The sequence below is a fragment of the Aedes albopictus genome, chromosome 2 (assembly GCF_035046485.1).
Source record: "Aedes albopictus strain Foshan chromosome 2, AalbF5, whole genome shotgun sequence".
NCBI classification, from domain to species: Eukaryota; Metazoa; Arthropoda; class Insecta; order Diptera; family Culicidae; genus Aedes; species Aedes albopictus.
This window is the reverse complement of record NC_085137.1, coordinates 451,198,693-451,224,081: the sequence shown is the minus strand read 5'-3', so window position 1 is coordinate 451,224,081 and position 25,389 is coordinate 451,198,693. Positions and strand designations below refer to the sequence as shown.

Here is a 25,389-nt window from a genome sequence, read left to right as displayed (position 1 = left end):
ATCATGTGTTCTTCCTTCAATCTAAATAGGCTCTAATATATCTGATTAGAGATAACTTGATAACAGAAGTGGAAAATCTTTGGATATCAACACTAAATTTTAATGACATTAATGTAAAAAAATACATTTTTTCGAGAAAAATCCAAAAAGTGTCAATCCATGATAACTTTTTTCAACGTTTAATAAGTACCTATGTTTTAATAGTTTGTGAAGCATTTACTTACATATTGTTAGTGTACGTTCAAAATTTCATTCAATTCGGTTCACTGGTTTCCGAGATATGACAGCTCAAAAATGAGTTGTCAAAAAATAGTGTTTTACCCGTACGGTTCTAACTTTGCGAAACATGAATCAATCGAGCCCAAATTAGGTTTGCTCTTCGTCATCTCCCGTGGCGCGCCGATCATCATCTCCCTCCGTACAATCAACGTTGCGCGCTTATACGCTTACCTACTCTGCAACAACGACGTGAACTTTTACAGCGGCTGCTGATCTTCGACATCCTGAGAGGTAATGTTGACTGTCCTGACCTACTTGGTAGACTTCGCATCAACGCGCCGGTGAGGACAACAAGAAGGTATGTTTTTTTCCGACGGGCTACTCATCGCACTCAATACGCACAAAACTATCCGCTAGATGTATGTTGTCAACGATTCAACGAAGTGTATCATTTGTTTGATTTTGATATGTCCAAGCACTTATTTAGATTAAGAATTAGTTTTTAAGTACTAGTCTGTACGATATTTTTAATTGTCGAAGACTGTAATAAATAAATAAATAAATAAATAAATTTGTACCAATGATGCATGGGTTGACAAACAGTCAAAATTTGAGATTTTTTGATGCACTCTATGAAAAGTTATAACATGTTGAACTTTTTTGCGAGCGAAAAAAAAGTTACCTATCCCAAACATTTTGGCCACCCCCTGTATATAAAGATAAGAATATAGTGAAGCATATAAAACACGGCAGGCAGCGGTGGGCTGGGCACGTAGCTCTTATGCCGGAGGAACGACAAGCTAAAACCATGTTCAGCAGAGAACCAAGAAGGGGCCGTCGGCTTCGTGGTAGGCCGCGCACACAGTGGCTTTTTGCAGTTGACGAGGACCTAAGGGCTCTAAACTTTCGGGGTGACTGGAAGCGATTGGCCCAGGACCGAGACCAGTGGAGGTGAATGATTCATTCGGCGTAGACTCACCGCTACAAGTTGTAGCCCATCAAGTATCAAGTACGTATAGCGGAGGTCACAGCCCAAGGATCGTTCTTTTTCAGTTCCGCAAAAACGACAAAGCATTAATTATTTCGCATTTTCTCGCTTAGTCATGCAATTGTTTTGTTTTTTTTTTTATTCCTCTTGTTACTTTAATCTCTTACTCTTACAACAATAGTTTGTGTGTTGAGTCCTTTCTTTGTGTGATATTGTTCCATTTTTTCCCCGTGACTGGTAAGTATCGCTAGTTTTCACATTTGTTGCTTGCTGCCCCTCATGCCACGTCACATCCGTTCTATATCTGTTATATTCTGTTATAATCAACGCACCCCCGAGCCGTGGCCAATCTGCGTTGTTTCGCTGGGCGATACGTCTACCAGTAGACTTGTATCTGCCCTATGCTAAACCGATTAGCATATCAAGTCCTTTCCACTGATGAGTAGGCTCGAATGTCCCGCCCCTCCCTATAACCCATAGGGGGAAATAAGGAGTTTCCAGTTTCAAGTATTGTATTGATTATGACACCAACTCTTTCTATTCCTTGGTAAAAAAAAAAATCACTAGACTTGTTTTATCAGACTACTATTAATAATGAACATAATTAAGATACAAGTTTGCATACACAATTGTAAAAGCAGTGTTAGATACTTTAAAGTGAATTGAAAAGTGTAAATAAGATAAATTGTAAACTATTCCGCGGCGACACGAATGCTTCAATAGTGTCATAAATAAACGCGCAAACAAACAAATAATTGATATTGAAGTATGCATATTGCATTATCTATTAGCAAAGTCGTAGAAAGAGTTGGGCGCCTGATTATAAAATTGTTGTACTTATCTTGTGTGTTTCGGACAAGTCCCGTTTGTGTTGGCCATTGGGACACTTCTTGCTTCAAAACGGTCGTTTCTGGAATGGAAAGAGAATAATTGGCCGCACAACTCCGCAAATGGGCGGCCCGCACATATTAGTATAATGTTGCAATGATTGAAAATAGTAGAGTATAATTGTTAATCTATATGAATACTGCTACTAGTTCAGGTTTCTCACCCTCCACGATTCTCTAGATACTGTTATAGTGTGTTTGTTGTTAATTTGTTGATAAGTGAAGCCTCCAGTACTTCAAAATTCAATGTAGCGAAGATCTTGAGCGGATAGCATTCATTGATAATGATAGTGATTATTTTAATATAATATGGCCTAACAAAAATTACTATTCAATTATTTTAAATCGGATTCGTCAATAAAATTATTGTTCATAAAATAATTAACCATGCTACACAACGAACTACACAAACTAAAAAGTGTTATTATATTTTACCAATGATTTCATCCTAATCTTGACCCTAACATAGTTATGCGCTTAGTGGACACTGACCAAAAATAGTGTTGTTTCGACAATAGTCACATACTATGCCCTACGACATTGACGATTCTATTGTCTATGGCTCACCTATTTAGCGCCACCCAGCAGGGACTTGGTCTGGTACCCAATTCAGTATATCCGCTCCACGTAATGTACCGTACCTCTTTCGATTTGTGATATATTACGCGGAACATTACTCTCTTCATTCGGATAGCGGCTATGTAACCCATTGGATTAAAAACCTCCATCAAACATGAAGCGATTAATCGGAGACTGAAGACTCTATACCAAATTTGGCTCAGAGACAGGTAATCAGTGAAGTCAGTTTTTCTCGTTTGTCAGAGACGATTGATACGTATTAAGACAAACTTTCCACTGCATCTGCCAGCAATAATCGGTGATCGATCAACATTTCGAGTACCTACCCCAATTTACACAAGTATGCCAAGGATCACCGCTCATGCTTTACAATACAGTTGGAAAAACTAGAGCAACACCTGGCCACAATGATGCATAAAGCACTAAAGCGGACCGGAAGTGTCGGTGAGCCAGCCCCACCACGTCACATCCGTTCTATATCAATAATATATTAAAATCCGTTTTGGTTTGTTGGATGAGTTCAAATTACACAATCTTTCCAGTTGTTGTTTGTTCACATCTACCATCGTCCTAGAATTCTCCATCGAGAGCGTGTTTGTGTGCTTTTTAGTTAGTTTTCTTGGTTTGCAATAGTTATTATAACGTTTTTTTTTCTTTTTGGAAATATCTAGTTACCATTATCATTATAATCTTAAATTATGCGCACACATATCAAAGTTACTCACTTGAATTAGGTTTGCTTTTCATAGTTTGTATGTATTTGTGTATCTGTGTTTGTGTGTGTACTTTAATAGTAGCAATTTGTTAAATCTTGTATTAATAAAAAGGAAGAGAGGAAAAATTACCTCCACTCGAAAACATCACAAAGGAATCGGTTTTGTCCGTGCGATCTCTGCGGGTTCCGGGATTTTATTTTGCACAAATCTGAAACACCACGTGAACCGCAATGTTCAAAAATCTTAGTATGGTATTTTTAAAGGTGTTCCAACTCGACCCGGTTTTGTCGCCGATGATGGCTGGAAGAATATTATTTGGCATGGCCATTACTAAGGACAGCCGGTAATACGTTAACCTGCTGTACGGCGGCGTTGAGGGCATCGATCTCCTTCTTGAGGAAAGCATCCACCCCTCCTCCTCCGATGACGTGGTCCGAGCCGCTGTGAATCTCGGCCTTGCTTTGCTGGCGTTTGCGAAGCGTTTCAGCCGAGATGAATATCTCGTTGTTCTCGTTCATCCGCATCAGGTCGTCCTTCAGTTCGACGATACCGGTAACAGTTTTGTCGATCAGTTCTTCGATGTTGCGCGTTTCTTGTTCGATCTTCTCCTTGATAAGATTTGATAGATTATCACTTTCCCTCTCAGTCTTACTAGTTGCTGCAGTTTCGTTCGTTTCCGGGTGGTGGCCGTTGACGGTAACAGTGGCTGCGGTGGCGGCACAACCATTGGCGGTGGTTCCGTTTCTTTCGGCTGTGGTGGTGGCGGTGAGTTTCTGCCAGCCATTCTCGCCAGCGCCAGGCTTTAGCGACGACTGCTGTCGACATCCGGAGTCGATCACCGGCGACGTGCCGTGCGATGTCGTTACAGCACCGGAACTGGCACTGACGGCGGTGGCAACGGAAGTACGTTTCCGTTCACCGCGTGGTACAAACTTCGTTAAAATAAATACAGTGATCAAAGCGACTAGATGAAGGCACATAAAAACATTCAGGTACATACGAAGACTAGCCTTAAACTCGAGCAAAACGAATGGAAATGTGGCGTACCCCATAAAAACACGCGTCACGAGACAGGTCAGAATGTCGTAAAATATCCGTTTAAATGCCGTATCTTGGAAGGGTTCGCGGAACAACTTCCGGGCGACGCGAGCCGCCATCACAATGAACGCCCCGGTGGCGAATGTCATGTAATATCCGGGATAGAATCCGTGCCACAGGGCGCTCAAGCTGAACGTCAGCACCGTGCCGTACCGTTTCGGGACGCGCTCGAATACCACCATCCGTAGCCACCGGTTCGTACCGGTATTCCAGGCATTGATACAGTTGCGGAAGTTCGTGCCGAACTCGAATGCCCACACGTCGATGTTGGACACCATGTCCCAGCGAGGCGTAACCCCGTCCTTTTCGTAACCGTTGAACCCAAGCCCGGAATTGTTGCAGATGGCATCGGCCATCAGCCAGGCAAAGTAGTACTTGAAACGGACGGCCGTAGTGGCCATCATCATGTACCAGAACGAGTACATGAACCCGGATGATGCCATAAAACCGTCGTCTGAAATTGAAGAAAAGGAAAAAATAATGAGAAAATTTGATTTCGAAATGGTAAGCAACCTGTCTGGGTCGATATAAATTCCGAACAAGGGAATCCTGGAAGACCTGAAGGAATTCCTGGACGAATCGCTGTAATGCATTAAAAAAGAAATAACTGGAGGAATTTAAGAAGGAATTCATAGAGTAATTCCTGGTGCATTTCCTAGAGAAATTCTGGGAGAGAATTCCGAAAGAGTCTCTCCAGGGGGAATTCCTTAAGGGCGGACGGGACGGTCGAGGAAATATCCGCCATTGCTCTGTTTCTACTAAGATGGTAATCTCAGATTCTACTTCATATAATGGAACAAAAATCTATCATTGTGTATGCTCACTTGCAGTGCATATGCTGATTGTTTTTCAGCCTCATCTGTGCGATAGAAATCGAGATTACCATCTCCAAAATCGCGAGGCAAATTGTTAGAAAGAGAGGGAAGATAGGAAAAATAACACAGCGTCCCGATTCACCTTAAGAGTTCATTGGAGAAATGTCTGAAAGCGCTTCTAACAATCCCTAAAGATATTCCTGGATGAATCCCTTAAGAAATTCCTGAAGAAATTTTTAAAGGTATACCTGAAGAAATATTTTGTAGAGTTCTTGTTGGAGTTCCTAGAGAAATTTCTGGAGGAATGCTAGGAAGAATTCCTGGAAGAATGCCTGAAAGAATCAATAGAGAAAAACCTTGAGAAATTCCTAGAGGAACTTCTGAACAAACTTCTGGCGGAATCCCTGGAGGAGACTCTGGACAAATTCCTGGAGAAATCCCAAGTGAAATTCTTGAAGGAATGAAATCCTTGAGCAATCCCTGGAAGAGTTACTGGAGGAATTGCTGAATGAATTCCTGGAAGTATTCCTTGGGGAATTTCAGGAGGAATCTCTAGAGGAATTTTGGGAGGAATCTCTGGAAAAAATCCTTGGTCCGAAGTGGCTTTCCTTGAGAAATTCCTGTCTGAATCCCTGGAGGAATTTCTGTAGTAATCCCTGGAAGAATTTCTACAGGAATCCCTGGATGAATTTCTGCAGGAATTCCTGCAGGAATTCTGAAAGGAGTCCCTGGAAGAATCTCTGGAGGAATCCCTGGAAGAATCTTTGGAGGAATGCCTGGAAGAACTTATGAACAAATTCCTAGCGGAATCGCTGGAGGAATTCCTGAAGGAGATACAGCAGGAATTCGTGGGGAAACCTCTACAGGAGTCCTTGGAGGAACCCCTGAAGAAATACCTGCAGAAACTCCTGGAGGAATCCCTGCAGAAACTCCTGGATGAATTCTTGGAGGAACCACTTGAGGAATTCTGGGAGGAATCCCTGGAGAAGTTTTTTAGGAAATTGCTTGAGAAATTCCTATAGAAATTTCTGGAGGAATTTCTGGAGAAAACGCTGTGGGAATGCCAGGCGAAATCCGTGGAGAAATCCCTGGAGAACCTTCTAGAGGAATCCCTGGAAGAAACTCAGGAGGAATTCCTGGAGAAATGTCTCTAGGAATTCCTGAAGAAATAAATGAAGCATTTTCTGGAGGAACTGCTACAGGAATCCGCGAAGGAATCTCTGGTAAAATCCCTGTTGGATCCCCAAAAGAGAGAAATTCCTTGGGTAGAATCCCTGGAGGTATTCGAGGAGAAATTTCTGGAAGAATTTTCGAAGGATCCATGAATATCCTGGAGAAATTCTGAAGGAAGTTCTGGAAGATTTCTTGGATAAAATCTTTGGAGGAATTCTTGGATGAAATGATGTAGGAATGATTGGAGGAATCCCAAGAGAAATCCCTGGAAAAATTCCTGGAAGAACTCTGGGAGGAGCTTCCTGAGGGATTCTGGGAGGAACTCCCTGAGGGATTCTGGGAGGTATCTCTGGAATTTTTTTTGAAAAATTCCGGGAGGAATTGCTAGAGGTATTTCTGGAGAAATTCATTTCTGGATGAATAGCCTAAGGAAATTTTGGAGGAATTTCTGATGACATACCTGAAGCAATTCCTAGAGGAATGCCTGGAAGAATGTTTGTAGGAATTCCAGGAGGAAAGTCGAATCCCAGTAGGAATCCCTAGAAAAATCCCTTTGAGGAATGCCTGGAGGAATTTCTGCAGGAATTCTTGAAGGTACAGGCAAAAATTTCTTCATTTCCGGGATTTCAGGAATTCCTGGCAAAAGTCCAGGATAAATTCCGGGAGGAATTCATGGGGGAATATGTAAAGGAATCCCTGGAGCAATATATTTAGGATTTTCTTAGAGCAAACTTCTGGAAGAATTTGTGGAGGAATTTCTGAAGTAATTCAATAAATTCTATGAGAATGTGCAAAATCTACGAATAATCTTGATGAAAGCTGGGAAATATGTGGAAAATGTTGCAATCGACATAGCTGCACGGATCAAGAAGGCGAGGACTGTGATTTCAATAATTGTATGGAAAAACAGTCAGATTAGTCGACGCAATAAAATCAAATTTTCCAATCAATCGTGAAATCAGTGCTTTAGTACGCCAGTGAAACGTGGTGTGTATCAGCAGAGAACACAATATAACGGCCGCAGGTTTTCGTCGATGCCTGTGATATTGAATTGGTGCATGGTGGGTCCACAACTGGAACTCCAACGCGGAGCTCCATCGTTGATAACGACAGAAATTCCGGAGCGAAAATGGAGTAGTAACTTCCAGTTTACACCTGAGTTTTTTGTAAAATATTCGATCAATTCGCCAAACTATGTTATATTTTGCCGCGATTTAGAGATTATTCTTCCACTTCTGAAATTGCAATAAATTCCAAACGTAATGCTAAACGCCGAATTCAATGGGCAATAAAATTTGTTGGATTATCATCATACTTAATTCAAATCAAGACAATGTATGTTTATGACTTAATTAGAATAGCGGGCTAGCTATCTAAACAAACACACTTACCTTTCATGGCCTTGATGGGATATATAGTTGCAAACTTCACAAAGATCAGCGCACAAACTAAACTGGCAATCACCTTCTTGACGACCACTTTCACCGGCGATGGTTCGTGGACAATTTCCTTTTCAATGTCATACTTTACCTGAAACGCAAACAAAACGATTAGGGCAAAATCTGTTCTTTCCCAACTATCTTATTCTCACTTTGGAAACGGCCGTCTGCTTGAGAATATGGCAGCCCTCGATGAAATCGATGTAGTCCTTGTAGAACACCAGCGGGCCCGCCATCAGACCCTGGAAGTGCAGCGTGTAGGAGAAAAACTCCAGCGCCGAGGGAAGCTTCCGGATGGCGTGCTCCTGCTGGCTGCGCGTGAGATCCTTCATCTCACGCGTGAAACCATCGTGGATGCTGAACGCCAGACTGGTCACCTTCTGGGTGATGATCATCAGCGGTCCGGTGATGTCCAGCGAGTACGAACCGTAGTCGTAGTACTGCCGGTGCAGGTGGATGCACGACAGGTACGCCAAGGCGACCACCATGACGAGTCTGATGATAGAAAAAAAATGTTTCATTTACATTTTCGCTTTATCATTTCCCTAGGTATATTTCTTACCGTTGCACGATCTGCGGATTCTGTGTGCGTATGACGACATAGCAAACAGCTGGAAGTCCTGCGATGTGGATGGCCTGCTGGCCGAAGCAAAAGTACCCGAAGAACAGCCCGATGACGAGTCCGATGGCGTGCCGTGTGCTGGCCGTCACCTTCGACGGGTGCAGATAGGAACGGAAGACTGACGCGAGGATCAGTGCCAGAAATTGTGTGATGAGGAAGTTGACCTGCACCGTGCCAGTGTAATTAATTATCCACCGAGAAAGGGGGAAGAAGAAAAAGGGAAAGTCATGATTAGAGTTGCTTCATGGAAAGGAAAGCAAAAAAAAAAAACGAGAAACTTGGGTCAACTGACGCGCTGGAACAAATCAATCAATCAACGGAGGGAATCCCTCCGATTACCAACAGCTTTCCCACGTGCCGACAATGCTGAGAAAATCATGAACAACAACAAGATGTTGTTCTAAGCAGAGTGTAATCGCTTCCTAATGATGCTCCTTGCACGAGTGTGGGTAGAAGTGAGACTGCTATAAGACGATGACTTGCTCAATGTAACAGCTCTTCTTTTCTGCTAACTGCTCTTATAATTAATTATCTCTATATGTAGGTGAAATGAGAGTTGCATAGATTTAAGAAAAGAAGTGTGTGATGAATGATATCGTTGGGCAAAAAGTTCAACATTCAACAGAGTTTTATTCAAATATAACCCACATTTACACAAGTTGTGCTCTTTTAACCCTTTGGAAACGGATGGGTAACATTAGCCCAGCCGAGAAACCCGACTTTTACAAACGTGTTCTAGACCCGCGAGATAACATCCGGAAAGGCGAAAATGCCGTCTCCAAAGAGTTAAGATAGAACTTTACTGCCCCCACTCGCATAACAGTCCCATCTTTGCAGGGTTTCCTATTCATATGGGACTGTTATGCGAGTGGGGGCAGTTTACTTCTCTGCTGAGTAGATAAAGTACCGATAAACATGTGCTCCTCTATTCATCGCGACTGAACCTCTCTGGACTTCGCCCATAATTCCCATAATTCCTTCTAAGATTTCTTTGGTCTTTGCGGAAGTTCTCTCAAGATTTCACCTAGATTCCTTCCGATATTTCTGCGGGAATTTCTTCCAAGCCTGGAAAAAAGCTCTGAAAGAAATCACGGGAAGAACTCCATGAGAAATATCAGCAATAGTTCCTGCAAATAATCCCAAAAGGCATCCTTTTCGACATATCTAGATTCAATCACGTACAAGTCATTTCAGAAGCTGAACTTGAATTGAAATATGGTACATATATGAAAAACTTGTACCGTTAGACCAGTTCTACAAGAAAAACACGGAAAATTGTTCTATTTGGATTACGAAAAAAATAATGGAGCACTACAAATGCATATTAGAAATATGACATCTACAGTGGAACACTACATATGCGTAATAAATTAGGCCATCACAAGTGGACATATACAACACAGAACTGATATTTTGCCCTGTTACCCTATTGGATAACAATTTCCAATGACAGGATGACGAGGTTTCATTAATGTTGTTGGTTCATCAGTCAATCCAGTAATTGTATTTTCTCTGGTAGGTTGCCTTTTTTTCGCAGCATTAGTTGCTTCTATAGCTTGAGTTTTGTCTAGGAATTTCTAATCCTAAGGGGGAACCCAGATTCGGCTTTCATCACTACAGTTCTATAACAAAGGTTTACATCTCTAGTACTTACTCGCGGCCCGAAATGGCCTGAATGCTGGCAATCGAAATGAGATTGTGGGCCTCCATTCTCCCAGAACCCTATAAATGTGCATTAATACTAGGGGAACATTTACAAGTTAAAATACAACATTTGACACAAAAATAAAACTTGTAATATAGGCTCAGTGTACCAGTTATGGCTATAGTACCTCAAATTTGCCATAGTTGATTTTAAACCTTTAAAAATACAAATCAACAAGAAAAAAATTGTGAACAACAGATAACGATCACAAAAGATGATTGCAATCATTCAAACTTCACAATTTGCTCAAATTAGAGTAGAAATAAATCATTTTCCTTAAGTTTTCGGCTTCCTTGCACCCTATTTCGCCATAATGTACCAGTTATGGCAAATCCCATAAGGAATGCATGTAAATAGTGCGAAGTGGAACCCAGAATAACAAATGTGTCCATAACTGGTACAGGGTTCCTATCATTGGCACACGCCGTAATAAATACTAAAAGTAGTTTTGACTCCGTTTTTATATTTTTCCTGTAAAGAATGAAAACTAATCAATCGTTTAACATATCGATGACATTCGTCGGTCTTCTTCTTATTTTTGTAGAAATAGTTTTCCTTAGGTAGTGCGATAACTGGTACAGGCACCCTACAATGCATCTATACTTAGTGAAAGAGCATAACTAGTCCAGCATAATAAAAAAAAGGACTGTCAGATGATGTAATGGTTTACTAGATATATCTACGTGCATCAAAAAGCATATTTCTATGTTTTTTTTTTCTAAGTTTCTCTTATGCTTTCACTCTCATTGGCTGTAACTCACGCTGGAGGAAGTTCTCCTGTAGAAATTCCGGGAGAAATCTCTGAAAGTCACAAAAAAATCCCCAAAGAAATCCCGTTCAGAATCCCTAATTGGATTTTTTAAAGAAATTACGTAAGAAATTTCGGCTGTATGCTTGACAAGACTCCTTGGAAGAATAATCGCTAATGGAATCATAGGAGAAATCCCTTGAGGAATGTCAAAAAATAAAACGTGAAAAATTTTTGACGGGACCACAACAAGAATTCTGGCATGAAAGGACTCCCGCAAGATTCCCTGAAGCAGTTTTTGAAGGAATTTAAGGAGAAATTCCTGAAGCAATCCTAGCAGGAACCCCTAAAGAAATCGTTTACAAAATCCCAGAAGGGAACTGTGAAGGAATTTCAGCAGGAATACCGGAAGGATTTCCTACAGGAATTCTGGGAGTCATATCTGGTAGAATCCTGAGAGGAATCACAGCTGGAAGCTCGACTGAAAGAAGAATTCCCGGGAGGAGGAGAATTCACAAGAGAAATCCCTGAAAAAAATCCGAGGAGAATCTTTCAAGGAATACCAGCAAGAATCCCGGCACGTATACCTGAAATAATTATACTAGAATCCTCTGAATATAATAGGAATCTTCGAAAGAATACCAGAAGTAATCGAGAGAAACCTCTGAAACAAATCCGAGGAGAATCTTTCATGGAATACCAGCAAGAATCCCGGCACGTATACCTGAAAGAATTATACTAGAATTCTCTGAATATAATAGAAATCTTCGAAAGAATACCAGAAGTAATCTGTGAAGTAATTCCAGCAAATATCCCTGAAGATATGCCAGCTAGAACTTCTGAAAGAATCCTTTCAAAATTAAATTGTCTAAATCAGAGGTTACTTTATTCCTGAAAGAATTGTGAAGAATACCTGATGGAATCCTTAGAGGAATTATGGCAGGAATCTCGGATAGAAGCTCAGCAGGAATTATTTAAAAAATCCCTGAGAAACCTCGGAAACAAATTTTGAAGGAATCCCATAAGAAATTCTAGCACAAATAACTAAAACATTTAAGATTGCCTGAAGACATCTGGGCAGAAATCTATATTCCTTTACGGGAGGAATCCTTAATGGAATAATAGCAGGAATTCCGGAAATAATCTTTGAAGGAATTCAATTCCTGAAGGAATGCCGAATAGAACAACTAGAAGAATGCTTTCAGGATTTTCTACAGCAATTCCTTCAGTAATCCATGAAGAGATCTCAGGAGCAAGCCCCACAGCAATTCCGGAAGGAACATCTGAAGGAATCCCGGGAGAAATCATGGGAAAATTCTCGAGAGGAATGCTTGAAGAAATCCCGGAAAGAATTCCTGAAGGTTCCTTGAGAAAATCTCATCTTATTTAATCATTACCAACGTCCAACTAACCGACTTCTTTGCCCTCTATCCCTAGCCTCTGTCTTACGCTCTACCCCAACCGGCAACCCTATCTTTTGTCCTACTCTCTACCAGGGGTGCGAACACTCACTTGCAAAGAGTTACACTCACTTGCTGTTTTCTGAGCTTAGAAGTATGCAATCAGTTTTTGGCATTATGGAATTATTCGAGGAGTTCCTTATATAGTTTCTACAGGACTTCCTCGAAGAAATCCTACAACAATTTCTTAAGGAGCTCCTCTAGCAGCTTTGTTAGGAATTTCTCATGGTGTTCTTTATAGGTTTCCCCAACAGGAGAAGGATAACATTTCCACAGGAAATCTCACTGGGAATCCCAGAAAAAAACTTCTGAAAACATTCCAAATGGATTTGGAGGGATCCCTGAAGGAACTTCCGGAAGAATTTCAGAAGGAACGTTTGGAGGAATCTTGGAAAGAAATCATAGACAAATTCCAAAAGAATTCCCGTGAGGAGTTCCTGGAACAATTCTAGATAGAACTTTTGAAGAAATCTTGAATAAACTCCTGAAAGAATCTCAGAAGGAGCTATTTGTAGTCTCAGAAGGAGCTCCTGGCTCAATTTCTGTAGAAAACACGGATGAAATTTTTGATGGAATCCTGGAAGGAATTTCTTAAGGAATCCCGATTTTTTGGGGAATCCCGGAAGATATCAAGATAGAACTCCTAGTGAAATCTAAGAAAGAAAATTCAGAAGGAATTCCAGAAGGAACTATGGGAGAAATCCGTAAAAAGATTCCTGGCGGAATTCTAAGAGATCCTGGAGGAATACTGGAAGAAGTGAATGGAGGGATACCGGAAAAAAATCCTGGTTTAATCCTAGAAGGAAGTTTTCGAGGAATCCCAGATGAAACACCCAGAAGAATCTAGGAAGGAATCCGAAAAAGAATTCGTTGAGGAATCCCAGAAGCAACTCCTGGAGGGGTTTTGAAAGAATGTCGGAAGAAATTCTTACAAAAATCTCGGAATGAATGTATGATTGAATTCCGGAAGGAATTCCTGAAAGAAACCCAGAAGGAATTCCTGGAGAAATCTAGGAAGAACCTTCTTTAGAAAACCCAGGAAGAAGTTCTGATGGAATCTCAGAAGAAAGTCCGGTTAAAATCCCTGAACAGATGTTCGAAGAAACTGCTGGTGGAAGAGAGGGAGAAGAAAAGAAATCCTGAAGAAAACCATGAATAAACTTAAAAAAAAAACCATAGAAAATAAAACTCCCGGAGAAATCTCAGCAGGATCTTTCGATGGAAACTAAGAAGAAACTCCGAAAGGAACTCTTCTAAATAGGGATATCTGAAGGAAGTGTTGAAGAAATTAAAAAGGAAGGAATTCTCGAAAAAGAGGATCCCAAAAGAAAGTCTTTGATTAATTTTAAAATGAAATGCTGAAAGAATTTTAGAAGAAACTCTTGCAGGGTCCCTCAAATGTGTTGGTGCATTTTATTCAAATGAAACCAACGTGATATTCTTAACAGATTACAGTTTACAGATTGCAATACAGATTAACTATATTGGGAGCTTCAACTTTCTGTTCTCCGGCATCAAGCAGAACGATGGGCGGTTTATGGAGTCATTAGCTTTGGTGATATAATCTCCACTGGTTGCACCTACAGTCTTGATATCGGCGATCTAAACCTGGAAGTCGACAATGTTTCCTTTCTATTGTTAAACATACAAGTTAAAATTGATATCAGAACAAAGTTTCGATTTTCTTTGCGTTTTTTAAATAAAAATTATGTTGAGGGGGGGGGGGGGGGGGGGAGGTGTTAAACAAGTCACGTCATTTATAGGGGGGTATCCGAATTTGTGATGAAATGCTACGATACCCCCTCCCCGTATTAAAAATCGCTTAAAAAAGCTACGTCATTTATAGACGCCCCCATAGAGTAGGGGTCGCACACGCATACCAAAGTCGTGACAGAGCAGTCAAGACGACTCTTCATGAGGTGAGTGTAATTTACACTCACCTCGTGGAGAGTTGCCATCACAGCTCTCTCACGACTAACCCTCTACCCTACCATCTACCAAACCTTCACACTTTTAATACTGATCAAGCCCGATCGATAGATACCCATACTGTATGGTATCATAGCTCAAACCACCATTCCGTGACCGCTATCCTGAATTATGGTCCAACATATTGAATTATGGTCCGCCATATTCGATTTCAAAATGGCGACGAATACTTATTTGTGAGTTTTAATCATCAAAACTTCTTCTTCTTTATGGCTCGACGTTTGCATTGAAACTTGGCCTGCCTCTCTTCAACTTAGTGTTCTTAGAGCACTTCCACAGTTATTAATTGAAGGGCTTTCTTTGCCTGTCATTGCATGAATTTGTATATTGTGAGCAGTGAATCAAAATTCAACCATCGCGCAACAATAATGACAATGTCGCAACCTGTATTTGTTGCGACAAAACAACCCATGCGACATAAGTTTGTCCCAACTTGAAAATAATGGGATTAACATCGTACACCAAGAGTTTAGAGATTTTTAAGCCTTGCATTGCGATTTTCGAACGGTAACTTCGAGTCGGTAAACACTGCAACTCTGATGAAGTTCCATCATCAAACAGTTTTGACTTTGGGTTAGTAATAATTGATTATTCACGAGTTGAAAAGTACGCAACAAATTCAGCTTCCGTTTTGTCTGCAACAAAAAATTTCGCGATCATGTCATTATCTGTTAGAGTAAGGTGGGGCAAAAGTTCGACCCTAGTTGAAGATTCTTTTTTTGTGAAAAAATCGAAGCAAATAAAAATAAATGAATACCGTGTGGTGATTCTACCATCCATGAGCTAAAATTTTGCTGAACAAAGTTACGTCAAATGTCTTTTCAATTTTGAGTTACAACCCCTTTTGTATTAGTGCGTCTTATTCGAACTCTTACCCCACCACTGGGGCAAAAGTTCGAATCTAGTGTTTGTTGAATTTCGCTAACCGTAGCACACTATTTTGACACTTAGGTAATAGAAATACCTGAAAGCAATTAATATTTGATGTTGGAACTGGAATACACTTTAAAGTTCGATCTGGATTTTACCCAAATTAGGGTTAAATTTACTACACCAAAAACTAGTAGTTTTCCGCCAACTTCAGATAAAACAACAATTTTTTTCAACTTTGATCGCATTTTCTCACTAATTCCATCATTTTTAGAGATAATATGTACATTTTACACAATTTTGGGTTTTTACCTGAAGTTGCTACATGACTCGAACTTTTGCCCCACAATTCGAACTTTTGCCCCACTATGTGTAAAATATGATTTCCAAATCTTTTTTGCAAAAAATTATACATGCTAAAGCATCTTCAAAATGTACCTAGTTACGCCCCAAAATAAAAGACCGAGTTCGATTTCATTACAATTCTAATCCATGCGTTGGAAGCACCATCGCAAATTACATTTTTTTGATCAAAAATCAACATTTTGTCATAACTTTTCGAAACATTGACCAATATTCATAATTTTTGGAGTGAAAGACTCTTTTTTAAAAAGGTTTCGAACAACCTTGACACCCGAAAGAAATAATTTGAACTGCGTTCAAAAACTTCAAAAGAAACTCTTGCCCCACTCGAACTTTTGCCCCACTTTACTCTACCAGTAGGGATAAAGAGTAATCGTCGCACCTTCTTTGTTGCTTGTTTTGTGCCTCTTTTGTCTGACAATTCTCTTCACTGATTGTGAGGCAAGCACAATGATACCTATGCCCAGGGAGTCGAGAAAATTTTCCCGACCGGAACGGGAATCGAACCCGCCGTCTACGGATTTGCGATCCATAGCCTTGACCAATAGGCTAAATGGAGACCCATCAAACCATCAACATCAAATCAAGATAGATACCCGTCTTGCATAGTATCTGAAGCAGCATTGAATAGCATACATTCTGTAGTTTTGGCAGCCATCATGAAACCTAAACTGCCATCTTTCCAATAATCCATAACCACCTCGACAACCTTAGCAAAAAGATAGTGCAAATGCGGTTTATTTGTTTGTTATTACAAACATGACCACACCCCGCGAAGTGTAGCGATCTGACTTCTCTCTCAAGAACGTATACGTACCGTAAATTGGCCGGGTTGGAGGGTTATCTCAATCTTAACTATGAAGCGAACGCATCGCCGTAAATAAGCAGTTGCGATGGTTTACATGCAGTCATTCACCGACCGACTAGAATGGACAGATCTAGGGCTCAACGAAAGCAATAACCCATGAAGACAACCGACGACGGATAAGAACCCCACGTTCCAGCACATGCCTGTGATTGAGTGCTCTTTTCTGAAGCGTTTGTTCTCGTTATCATTCAAATTTTGCAAATTACCACCAATTCAAGGAGGTTATGTCTGATGCGCCATAGCGTACACTCGAGTGCTGCTGATAAGTGATAACAATGTTTGCGGGGTGCAACGGAGCTGCAGTTCAACGGACGGTTTTGATAACTTTTGAGGACAATCTTCCGTTTGAGCCAATTATCTGTATTGCTTTGATGTTTCTTTTTATAAAGCGAACAATGAACGAGATAAGCATGTTTTCAAGGTCAGACGTGAATATTTCAAATCACGACTCATTTACGACTGTCGTCATTTACGTGCTCCGAAAATTTGAGGCGCGTGGAAAAATGTATAGATATTTGCACTAAGGGTTTGTGGTAGAACAAAACACGTTTCATTATTCACAACACAACCATTTGTGGAATTCAACATACGTACATGTGCACGCTTGCAACAATAAAAAATGGTGCTCAAACAAAGCTCAAATACTTTTATAATTTGAAGGAAAGCGCAGATTTAACGATTAACCACAAACAAACAGACGTAACACCTAGACCAATTTTCGTGAAAACCTATCGCCCACTTCACACTATCATCACCTGGTGAAAATGTTTCACGAAACACTGCGTTGTGCAATATCATCAACAGAAGGCGCTAGTGTGAAACGTCAACCACAAAGTAAAACGATGCGCGCGCCTCCGGTTGTGAAAGCCACAACTATGAAGAATTAAAATGATCGTTAAAAGCGTGATCGGTGAAAAAAAAAAATATTACAAGTGTTACGTCTGTTTATCTGTGGATTAACCATTAACTAGTTAAATGGAGCTGCTGCAATGATATACGTGGGAGAATTCACAATAAATAAGTTGATTGAAAAAAAAAACTAATTATTTATCTTCATGTGATTATTATGCTCCTGCTCCCAAACTTCCTTCAAGTCCAGATTGAAAAACAATTAAAAAAATAAATTCAACTTGCCTCTTCTGTCTGCACCTGACACAAAAGGTGCTCTTGGAGAGAGGTAGCAAGTAATTCCAATCCCTTTTTTTCATTGTCGCGATCTGCTTCTATAGATGTTGAATTCACCTTGCATTTTCAGGTGCTCCCGCCTGGAATCATAGCGCCACCCCTCCAGTTAGTCGCCTATTTGTACGGTTGGGGTTGGACTAAGCAGAAACGACGGATAAAATACTGCGGCTCAAGTTGCCACTTAGCACCTTTTGTGTTGGCCCACTGTCGCTGCCGCGGTTGCTGCACCAGCTACGTAGTGTGGCGGCGACAGATTACCAAGCAACTAAAGAGTTAATCATGGGAAAAGTGTGGGGAAATTACGACCGTCACCTAGCGGAACTGGGATAGAGGAAATTTGAGGAAAGCCAGCACACCTGGTCATCGTGGATTTGATGGAGCTATTTTTATTGATACATAAGCAGGCGCGTGTTAGCACGTATCTTTTGGCTTTATCAGGCATAGCACAGTGGAAGTATCGTACGATACGATAAGGAATCATAAGGGGCTGGGTTGTACGTCATAAAATTGTCATTGTTTTTCATTGTTTAAGTTAGAATGAACTCAGTTGATGTTGATGTTACTGGACTGAAATAAAGAGTAAGTGTGGTGGATAAGAAAACCCAGAAGATTTATGATAAACTATTGGGCATCCGATTGAAATCAAAACAAACATTTGAAAAAATACAATTGGAAAAACTTGTTTTATACGGTAGGTATATTGCCAAATCCTGGCGCAATATTACTGTAGACATTTTTCGGCAAGAGAGTCGTGCGTCGTATGAAAAAGCTAAAAGTTTCGGACCTATCGGGTTGACCTCTTTTCTTCTGAAATGCTTAGAGCGCATTGTGAATCATCACATTCGTGATGTTCTTCTGGCAAATGTGCCTCTTCATGTGAACCAACATGCTTACCAATCTGGAAAGTCCACTGTGATTCTTCTACACAAGGTTGTTTAAGGTATCAAGAAAGCATTCGCTCAAAAGCAATCCTGCTTGTGTGTTTTCTTACATATGGAGGATACCTTTCAATGTCATATTGGAAGCCATACGCAGTCATGGTATACCGCCAATGATTTCCATGGATTCACCAAATGCTTAAAAATCGTCATCTCTTCTCGACATTGCGTCAAGCAGCGATTAGGACATTTATTGTGTGTGGAGCTCGTAACAGATGCATTGAGACAACTCAACAACAGCGGTTTTCTTACTTATGGTTTTGCCAACGACTTCCTAACACTGTTAGTCGATATGTGCATCAGCACCCTTTTCGACCTGATGCAAAGCGCTCTTCAGGTAGTTGAGGGTTGGTGTCGCCAATATTGCCTTTCGGTTAATCCGAGTAAAACATCTATTGTTCTTTTCACGGAAAGGCGAACCCGTAATGGAGTTCGACTTTTGCGTCTCTTTGATTCTAAAATCGATGCGACTGAACAGGTCAAGTATGTTGGAGCTATTCTTGATTCCAAGCATTTCTGGACACCTCACATTGAGTTCAGAATCAAGAAAGCTTGTATGGCCTTCGAGCAATGCCGGCAAACCTTCGGTAAAACTTGAGATCTAAAATCTAAGTGTATCAAATAGATTTATGCAACTGTTGTTCGACCAATAATGGCTTATGGATGTCTTGTGTGGTAGCGCTCGAAGTTCTCTTTGACGTTACCCCACTACACTTTCATCTTAAACAAGAAGCACTTTCTTGCACTTACCGTCTACGGGTACTCGGTCTACTAGACGAAACTCCTGTGAACCGCTGATTAACACACATCTCGTTGTTTCCACTTTTGGTGAATTGGGACAAAGTTATTCTTGCTTCAAGTGATCTTACTATTGCTTGTAATGTTATACTGATGTATGTTACACAGATGGCTCCCTTCTAGAAGGTCGAGCAGGTGCTGGTGTTTAGTCTCGTGAGCAGTGTGTGGATTTTTATCGCGAACCACTGAATGGTCCATGCTCAGCAAGTGATACATTCGCGAATGTAACATTTCATGAACCAACATGATCGGGAACGCTCCCCGAAATGCTGTTCATTCTCTTGCCCGGTTCGATACGAGAGCGCAATCAAGAGAGAAGATGCTCGATGACGCTAATGAAAGCGATGCATTCGGTAAGAATATTTTATTGCCATAATTCTTTTTTTATTGTGACTACACAACCTGCAACGTCATGAATACAGTTAAATTAAATAGTATTTCACGTTTTTAAAGCGAAAACGCATTAAATACTGATGAAAATAACGATTATTCACAGTTGCCCCAAGCCAACGATGAGCGATCATCGGTAAGTGTTACACTTAGCGATGCCCGCTCATCGCCGCAGCTTGTTTATATCGGAGTATCCTCTTTGTGTTCCTTCGTGAACCATGCGACTCGACGAGAGAACATACACCGCTTAGTAATTGAAACAGAACCAACAGAAGGGAAGAAAAACTGCCGAGTGGTTCACTGATCACTTTTTCGTCCAAACACTGCTCGTGAGCTAAGGCTGCATCAGCCTTATTCACTTGGTAGACACTGCACCGCTTTTCAGGCCGAAATCTTTGCTCTGATGAGCGGAGTGCAATCAGCAACTCAGCAACACAAACAATTGGCAAAGTAATATACTTTGTTCAGATAGCAAGGCTGCTATTGAAGCACTTGCTTCGGCCAACGGCTAACTCTACACTGCAAATCTGGTTTGCTGTTATTCAGCAAAAATTGCTGATTTTTTTTGTGCTGATTGCATTCAGCAATACGAATTTACTGAGTATCAGCAATCATTTTTCAACTTGCTGAACCATCCAGCAATTTTGACAGTTGATCAGCAACATTGTGCTGAAATTCAGCAAAAAATTTGCTGAAGTTCAGACATTTATTTTGCTGATTTTTTTTGTGCTGAAAGCATTTCAAAAAATTTGGTGTGTAGGTCCAAGTTACTTATCGTCGAACTCAAATTGAGGAGCTGAGTTCAACAAACGCTGTTCAACTTGTATGGGTACCTGGTCATTCTTCCATCGCTGGAAATAAATTGGCTATTGAGTTAGCTCGCACTAGAGCATTACATGACTTCCTTTTTCCTGAGCCAGCTATTCCAATATCGAAGGCTTGTTTAAAGCTTCAGATTAACACCTGGGCTGCCACTTAACACAAACACTACTGGAATAGTTTGGAGCTATGTCGTCAAACAACACTGTATGTGTGCTATCTTCAAGGGTGGCACATAATTGCAGCATGCTGGTCAAAGCATTGACTGGCCATGGCCGACTCAGTCATCACATGGCGAATATTCAGCAAGCTGAATCATTTGTACGTTCAGGGTGTCTACTCATAACTCAAAATAAACTTCTCAGAGTTTTCCAGGTTTTTCCAGATAAAATTTTGAAAGTTTGTAATTAAAAAAAAAACAAATTTTCTTAAAATTATAAAGGGTGACTTAGGGTACCATCGGCAGGTTTGTTCTCTTCGTCATGAGGGATTGTTGTCGGCCAAATTGCCTGAGGCTTGATCATATTCAGCTTGATTGGAAAGGATTTGATGCCAACTCTGAGTTCGAAAGGTTAAAAAAAACCATGACGAAAAGAACAAAACTGCCGAAAATACGTAAGTTTCCCTACTCTTCAAAAATTCTTTCTAGATTTCTGAGCGTAATTTCTGGAATTTCTTCCAAAGTTTCTTCCTGGCTATCCGCAGGATTCTTTCACGAGATATCTGTTTGAGTACGTCCCGATATTTCTTGTGAAGGTTTTCCGATACAGGGCCGCAAAACGGTGAGTCGAAAAGGAGAGCGTCCAACATAGCTCTGGTCCTCACAAGTTCCTACCTCATGCTTTCACGGGTCAAGTGATGACAAAGACCGCCAGCTAAGAGTTGTGTGCTTAGCTGGTGTTTCCGATATACTTCCAGAGATTCTCGTTGGATTCCTCCTGATGATCCATCCAAAACTATTCAAAGTTTCTTCAAGAATGTCATTGGTTGAGCCTCGTAGCCATGCGGTTAGAGTCCAAATGGATGAGGGTTCGATTCCCGCTCCGAGCGATGAAATTTTTCACGAGAATCATTAGTCAATCCGTGTTAAGTTTCGTTCAATCGGTAGAGCCACCGGCTGAAGCCAGTGTCCGTGTCTTTTTGAGTGTTTTTCCGGGATAGTTATCCAATAGTTTATGTCGGGATTTTTACCGATAGTTTTCCGATATTTCTCTTGTTTTCCTCACGGATCTTCGTCCGTAGTTGCTTTCAGGAATCCATGAGGTTTTCAAAATTCCTCCTTGGATGTCATTAATATTTCTTCTCGGGATTGCTATTATTATTAGCTATTACCTAGAACTTTTTTCGAGATGTCTAATTTTTTCTCAGGTTTTTCCTGAAGTTTCTGTCGAGATTTCTTCACTAACACTGCGGAGTTTCTCGCAAGATTTTATTTGAATTCCCTCAAATATTTCTCCAGGAATTTCCTATAAGGTATTTCGTAGGTTATCTCAGGAGACATTCTGAGGAAAACCCGTAGAAGAATCCCTGCAATAACTTTGCTAGAAATCCCTAAAGTAGTATCCAAAATCTCTGGACAATTTCTGGTAAAGATTCCGGGAAGAATTTTGGGAATAATGCAGGTGGATCACTGAAAGAAATCCGGCACAACTACAAAGAACAGCCTGGCTCTGAAAGAATGCAAGAGAAGAATTCAATGAGAAATATCAGTAATAACTCCTGTGGAAATCCCAGAAGGCACTCTGGAAAAAAAAATCTTGGGAGAAAGTCCAGCGTAAATTAAGAAAAACTCTGAGAGACATCTCATGACCAACATCGGAAGGAATCTTCTGAGAGAAGTTCCAGGAGATACTCCGAGAGAAATTTCAGGTAAAACTTCAAAATAAACTTCGCGAAAACTTTTAAGAAATTCCTGTAGGAGACCAGTAAGAAAATCTCGAAGAAAGCCCAAAGCCCAAATTGTTTAAAGATATCACAGGAAAATAAGATATTCCAGGAGGTATTTCTAAAGAAGTTCCAGAAAGAAACCCTGGCGGAATTTCTGGAGAAAACCTTGTAGCGAAATTTCTACATGGATTTCTACTACCAGGTACGACCCAATGTTTTTTTCCCTGAGTACTCAAGATATTCCCTGAGTATTCCAGGTTTTTCCCTGTTAAATTAAATTCCCTGAGGATTCCCGGTTTTCCAGGTTTTTTCAGGTAGTAGACACCCTGTGTGAATCCGATTTTGGAACTTAGTATCATTTGATATGTAACTGTTCAATTTTTGCGCAACTGCGTTTCCGAGTACTCGGTAAACAAGTGAAACTGACTTCAGTAACCTGAATCTTCAGGCTGTTCTTTTGTTCTTACCCCGCTGTGATACGGAGCTCTCTTTACGCTTTAAGAGAATTGTGCCAAAAATTGCTTAAAAAGCTAACAGATTACCATATGAGAACTTTCAAGATCCGAAATTATTTGAACATTAAACTACAGAGCAGCCTGTGACAAGCTGTAATAATCAATTTCAAGTAAAAAATGTCTGGACATAGAAAAACGATCGTCTGGAATTTAGTTTAGGAATTCCTCCAAAGAATTTACCATGAGTGGAGCGGACCTGGTGTGATGGTTAGAACACTTGACTATCACGCCGAGGACCTGGGATCGAATCCCACTCCCGACAAACTCGCAAAATGTGAGTTCTTCCTTCGGAAGGGAAGTAAAGCGTGGGTCCCGAGATGAACTAGCCTAGGGCTAAAAATCTCGTTAATACAGATAAAAAAAAAAAAAAAAAAAAAAAAAAAAAAAAAAGAATTTACCATGCATACTGCATGAAGCTGCAGATGCGAGATGCATAATCCTGTTTTTAAATTGCATACGATTATGAATCTGATCTTTAAAGTTTCAAAGTAGTATCAATTTTGTTATAGAGCCTGTATCCGCATTAATCGGGACACAGAAGTACGGCTATAGCTCTGCAATGAATCGGTAAAATCGGCCAAATAATTGACTGAGAACTCTTTGGTGTATGTTTATTATTTGTGCAAAATTTCATAAAAATCGATGTATTACTTTTAACTGTGGATGAAAAACAAATAAAGCATTTTCCAGTTAGAATCCGGACGCAGATAATCACTTATATCTCAGAGGTGGAATAACAAACAGAAAAGGTGAAGCCCTCAAAACAAAGATGATTTACTGTAGTTTCATGGAAAAATATCATTAAAATTATTGAATTTAATTTTTAATACATTTTCCCATTTTTTCCGTGATTACTTCCTTAAAAATCTGCACAATGGTAGTAAATTTTAACATCAACCCCTTCGGCGGATTTGTTTAACAATCGGGTCATCTCTGTAGTGTCCTGAGACCCTCTACCAATCTGATTAGGATTCCAAAGAAACTTTGCCAAATATTTCTCTTCTTGCGAAATTAAGGTCTATTCAGTAAATTCCAAAGAAGCGAAATTTGAGTGTTTTTTCGTTAATAAACACTATCCAACAGTGATGACACCACTACACATCTCAGGCTGTCGTGATAGCTCACCAAATTAGTTCAAACCTCTACAGATCCCTTGTGTGCATTTTTGAAAAGCAGCACGCAATTCTTGAGGTTATCATCTTTGTACACATTTGGTGTCAACATCGTGATGTGAGAAAACGATGTCCAGAGCTCGAACTTCCTGACAAATCTTGGAATTCCAAGCAGATTTATCCATGAACATAAACTTCAATCTTCCTTGGGCACTTCCTCATGGCATGGTTAACAACATCTGTGCACATCACACATTATGGTTATGGAGACATTAACATTTTTCGCGACTGTCGTACCTGACCACGCTTAATTTTCAGCGTGTTTGTGCAAGATTTTTTTCCTTCACTTGTCTTCAATCTGAAATGACTTTTCACTCGTAGCAAGAAAATCGATGAAATTTTCACCATCAATAGAGGACTTGTTTATGATCAGACTGCTGTAAAAAAAATATGATTATGATCATTGAGAGCGTCACAATAAATTATTCTTTGCGTCCGGATTCTAACTGGACAATGCTTTACATGTGGTTTTAAGCATTTTGTACAATCATGACCAATTTTCATTCGCATAGTAGATGGTTCTTGTACAATACAGTTCAAAGTTCTATGATGATAATTATGAAATTTCGTTAGCAGTTATGATACTTATAGAGACACTTTCTTGCAAAATTTCATCAACTTTTATCAATTGGTTTGAAAGATACTGGTGTTGATAGGGGTGAGCGTTTATGAAAATTTTTCGTGTTTTTCATATGCGATGTTTGCCTATTCATAACTTTTGAATTTCTCTGCCAATTTTAAAGAAGTTTTCACAGAAGACAGTTGATTATGTGTTTATTATATCTGCAAAATTTGATGATTATTGGTATCGTACTTTAATAGTACAATCGAAACAATAAAGGGTGCTGACTAATTGCTGTCTGAGGGGCTAAAATCATGTTCAGTCCCAATACATGCTTCGACTATAAAATTGTTGATAGTGCATCGATTTTTTTTGGAATTTTGCCTATGCAACGAATATAGATTGAGAGGATTGTGTTCAAAATTTCAGTCATTTCCTTTGCCAAATTCAAAAGTTACAGCGCTGACAAGCAAAACTAGGGGCTGTACAAAATTCAATGGCGCACATTCTACTCTTTCTTTGCTACAACAAAAAGTACTGCACATCTTAAGATGTTATTAGGCCAAATTTGAGCAATTTTAATA

General features: G+C 40.1%; 2 protein-coding genes across 4 annotated transcripts in view; one reads left to right on the top strand and one right to left on the bottom strand.

Annotated features, from left to right (window-relative positions):
- LOC109398403 (uncharacterized) overlaps positions 1-25,389 on the top strand; it is a 698,553-nt gene that overhangs the window by 574,306 nt on the left and 98,858 nt on the right. The gene's annotated exons all lie outside the window — the stretch shown is intronic.
- Positions 1,298-25,389, bottom strand: part of LOC109419687 (lysophospholipid acyltransferase 6) — a 128,408-nt gene continuing 104,316 nt past the window's right edge. For all 3 annotated transcript variants that reach the window (XM_062853890.1, XM_062853891.1, XM_062853892.1), the window contains 4 exons: positions 8,477-8,700; positions 8,067-8,409; positions 7,867-8,005; positions 1,298-4,941 (listed from right to left, as the gene is read on the bottom strand). In XM_062853890.1, coding sequence (XP_062709874.1) covers positions 3,701-4,941; positions 7,867-8,005; positions 8,067-8,409; positions 8,477-8,700 — 1,947 coding nt within the window. In that variant the 3' untranslated portion in view covers positions 1,298-3,700. The remainder of the gene's footprint in view (positions 4,942-7,866; positions 8,006-8,066; positions 8,410-8,476; positions 8,701-25,389) is intronic.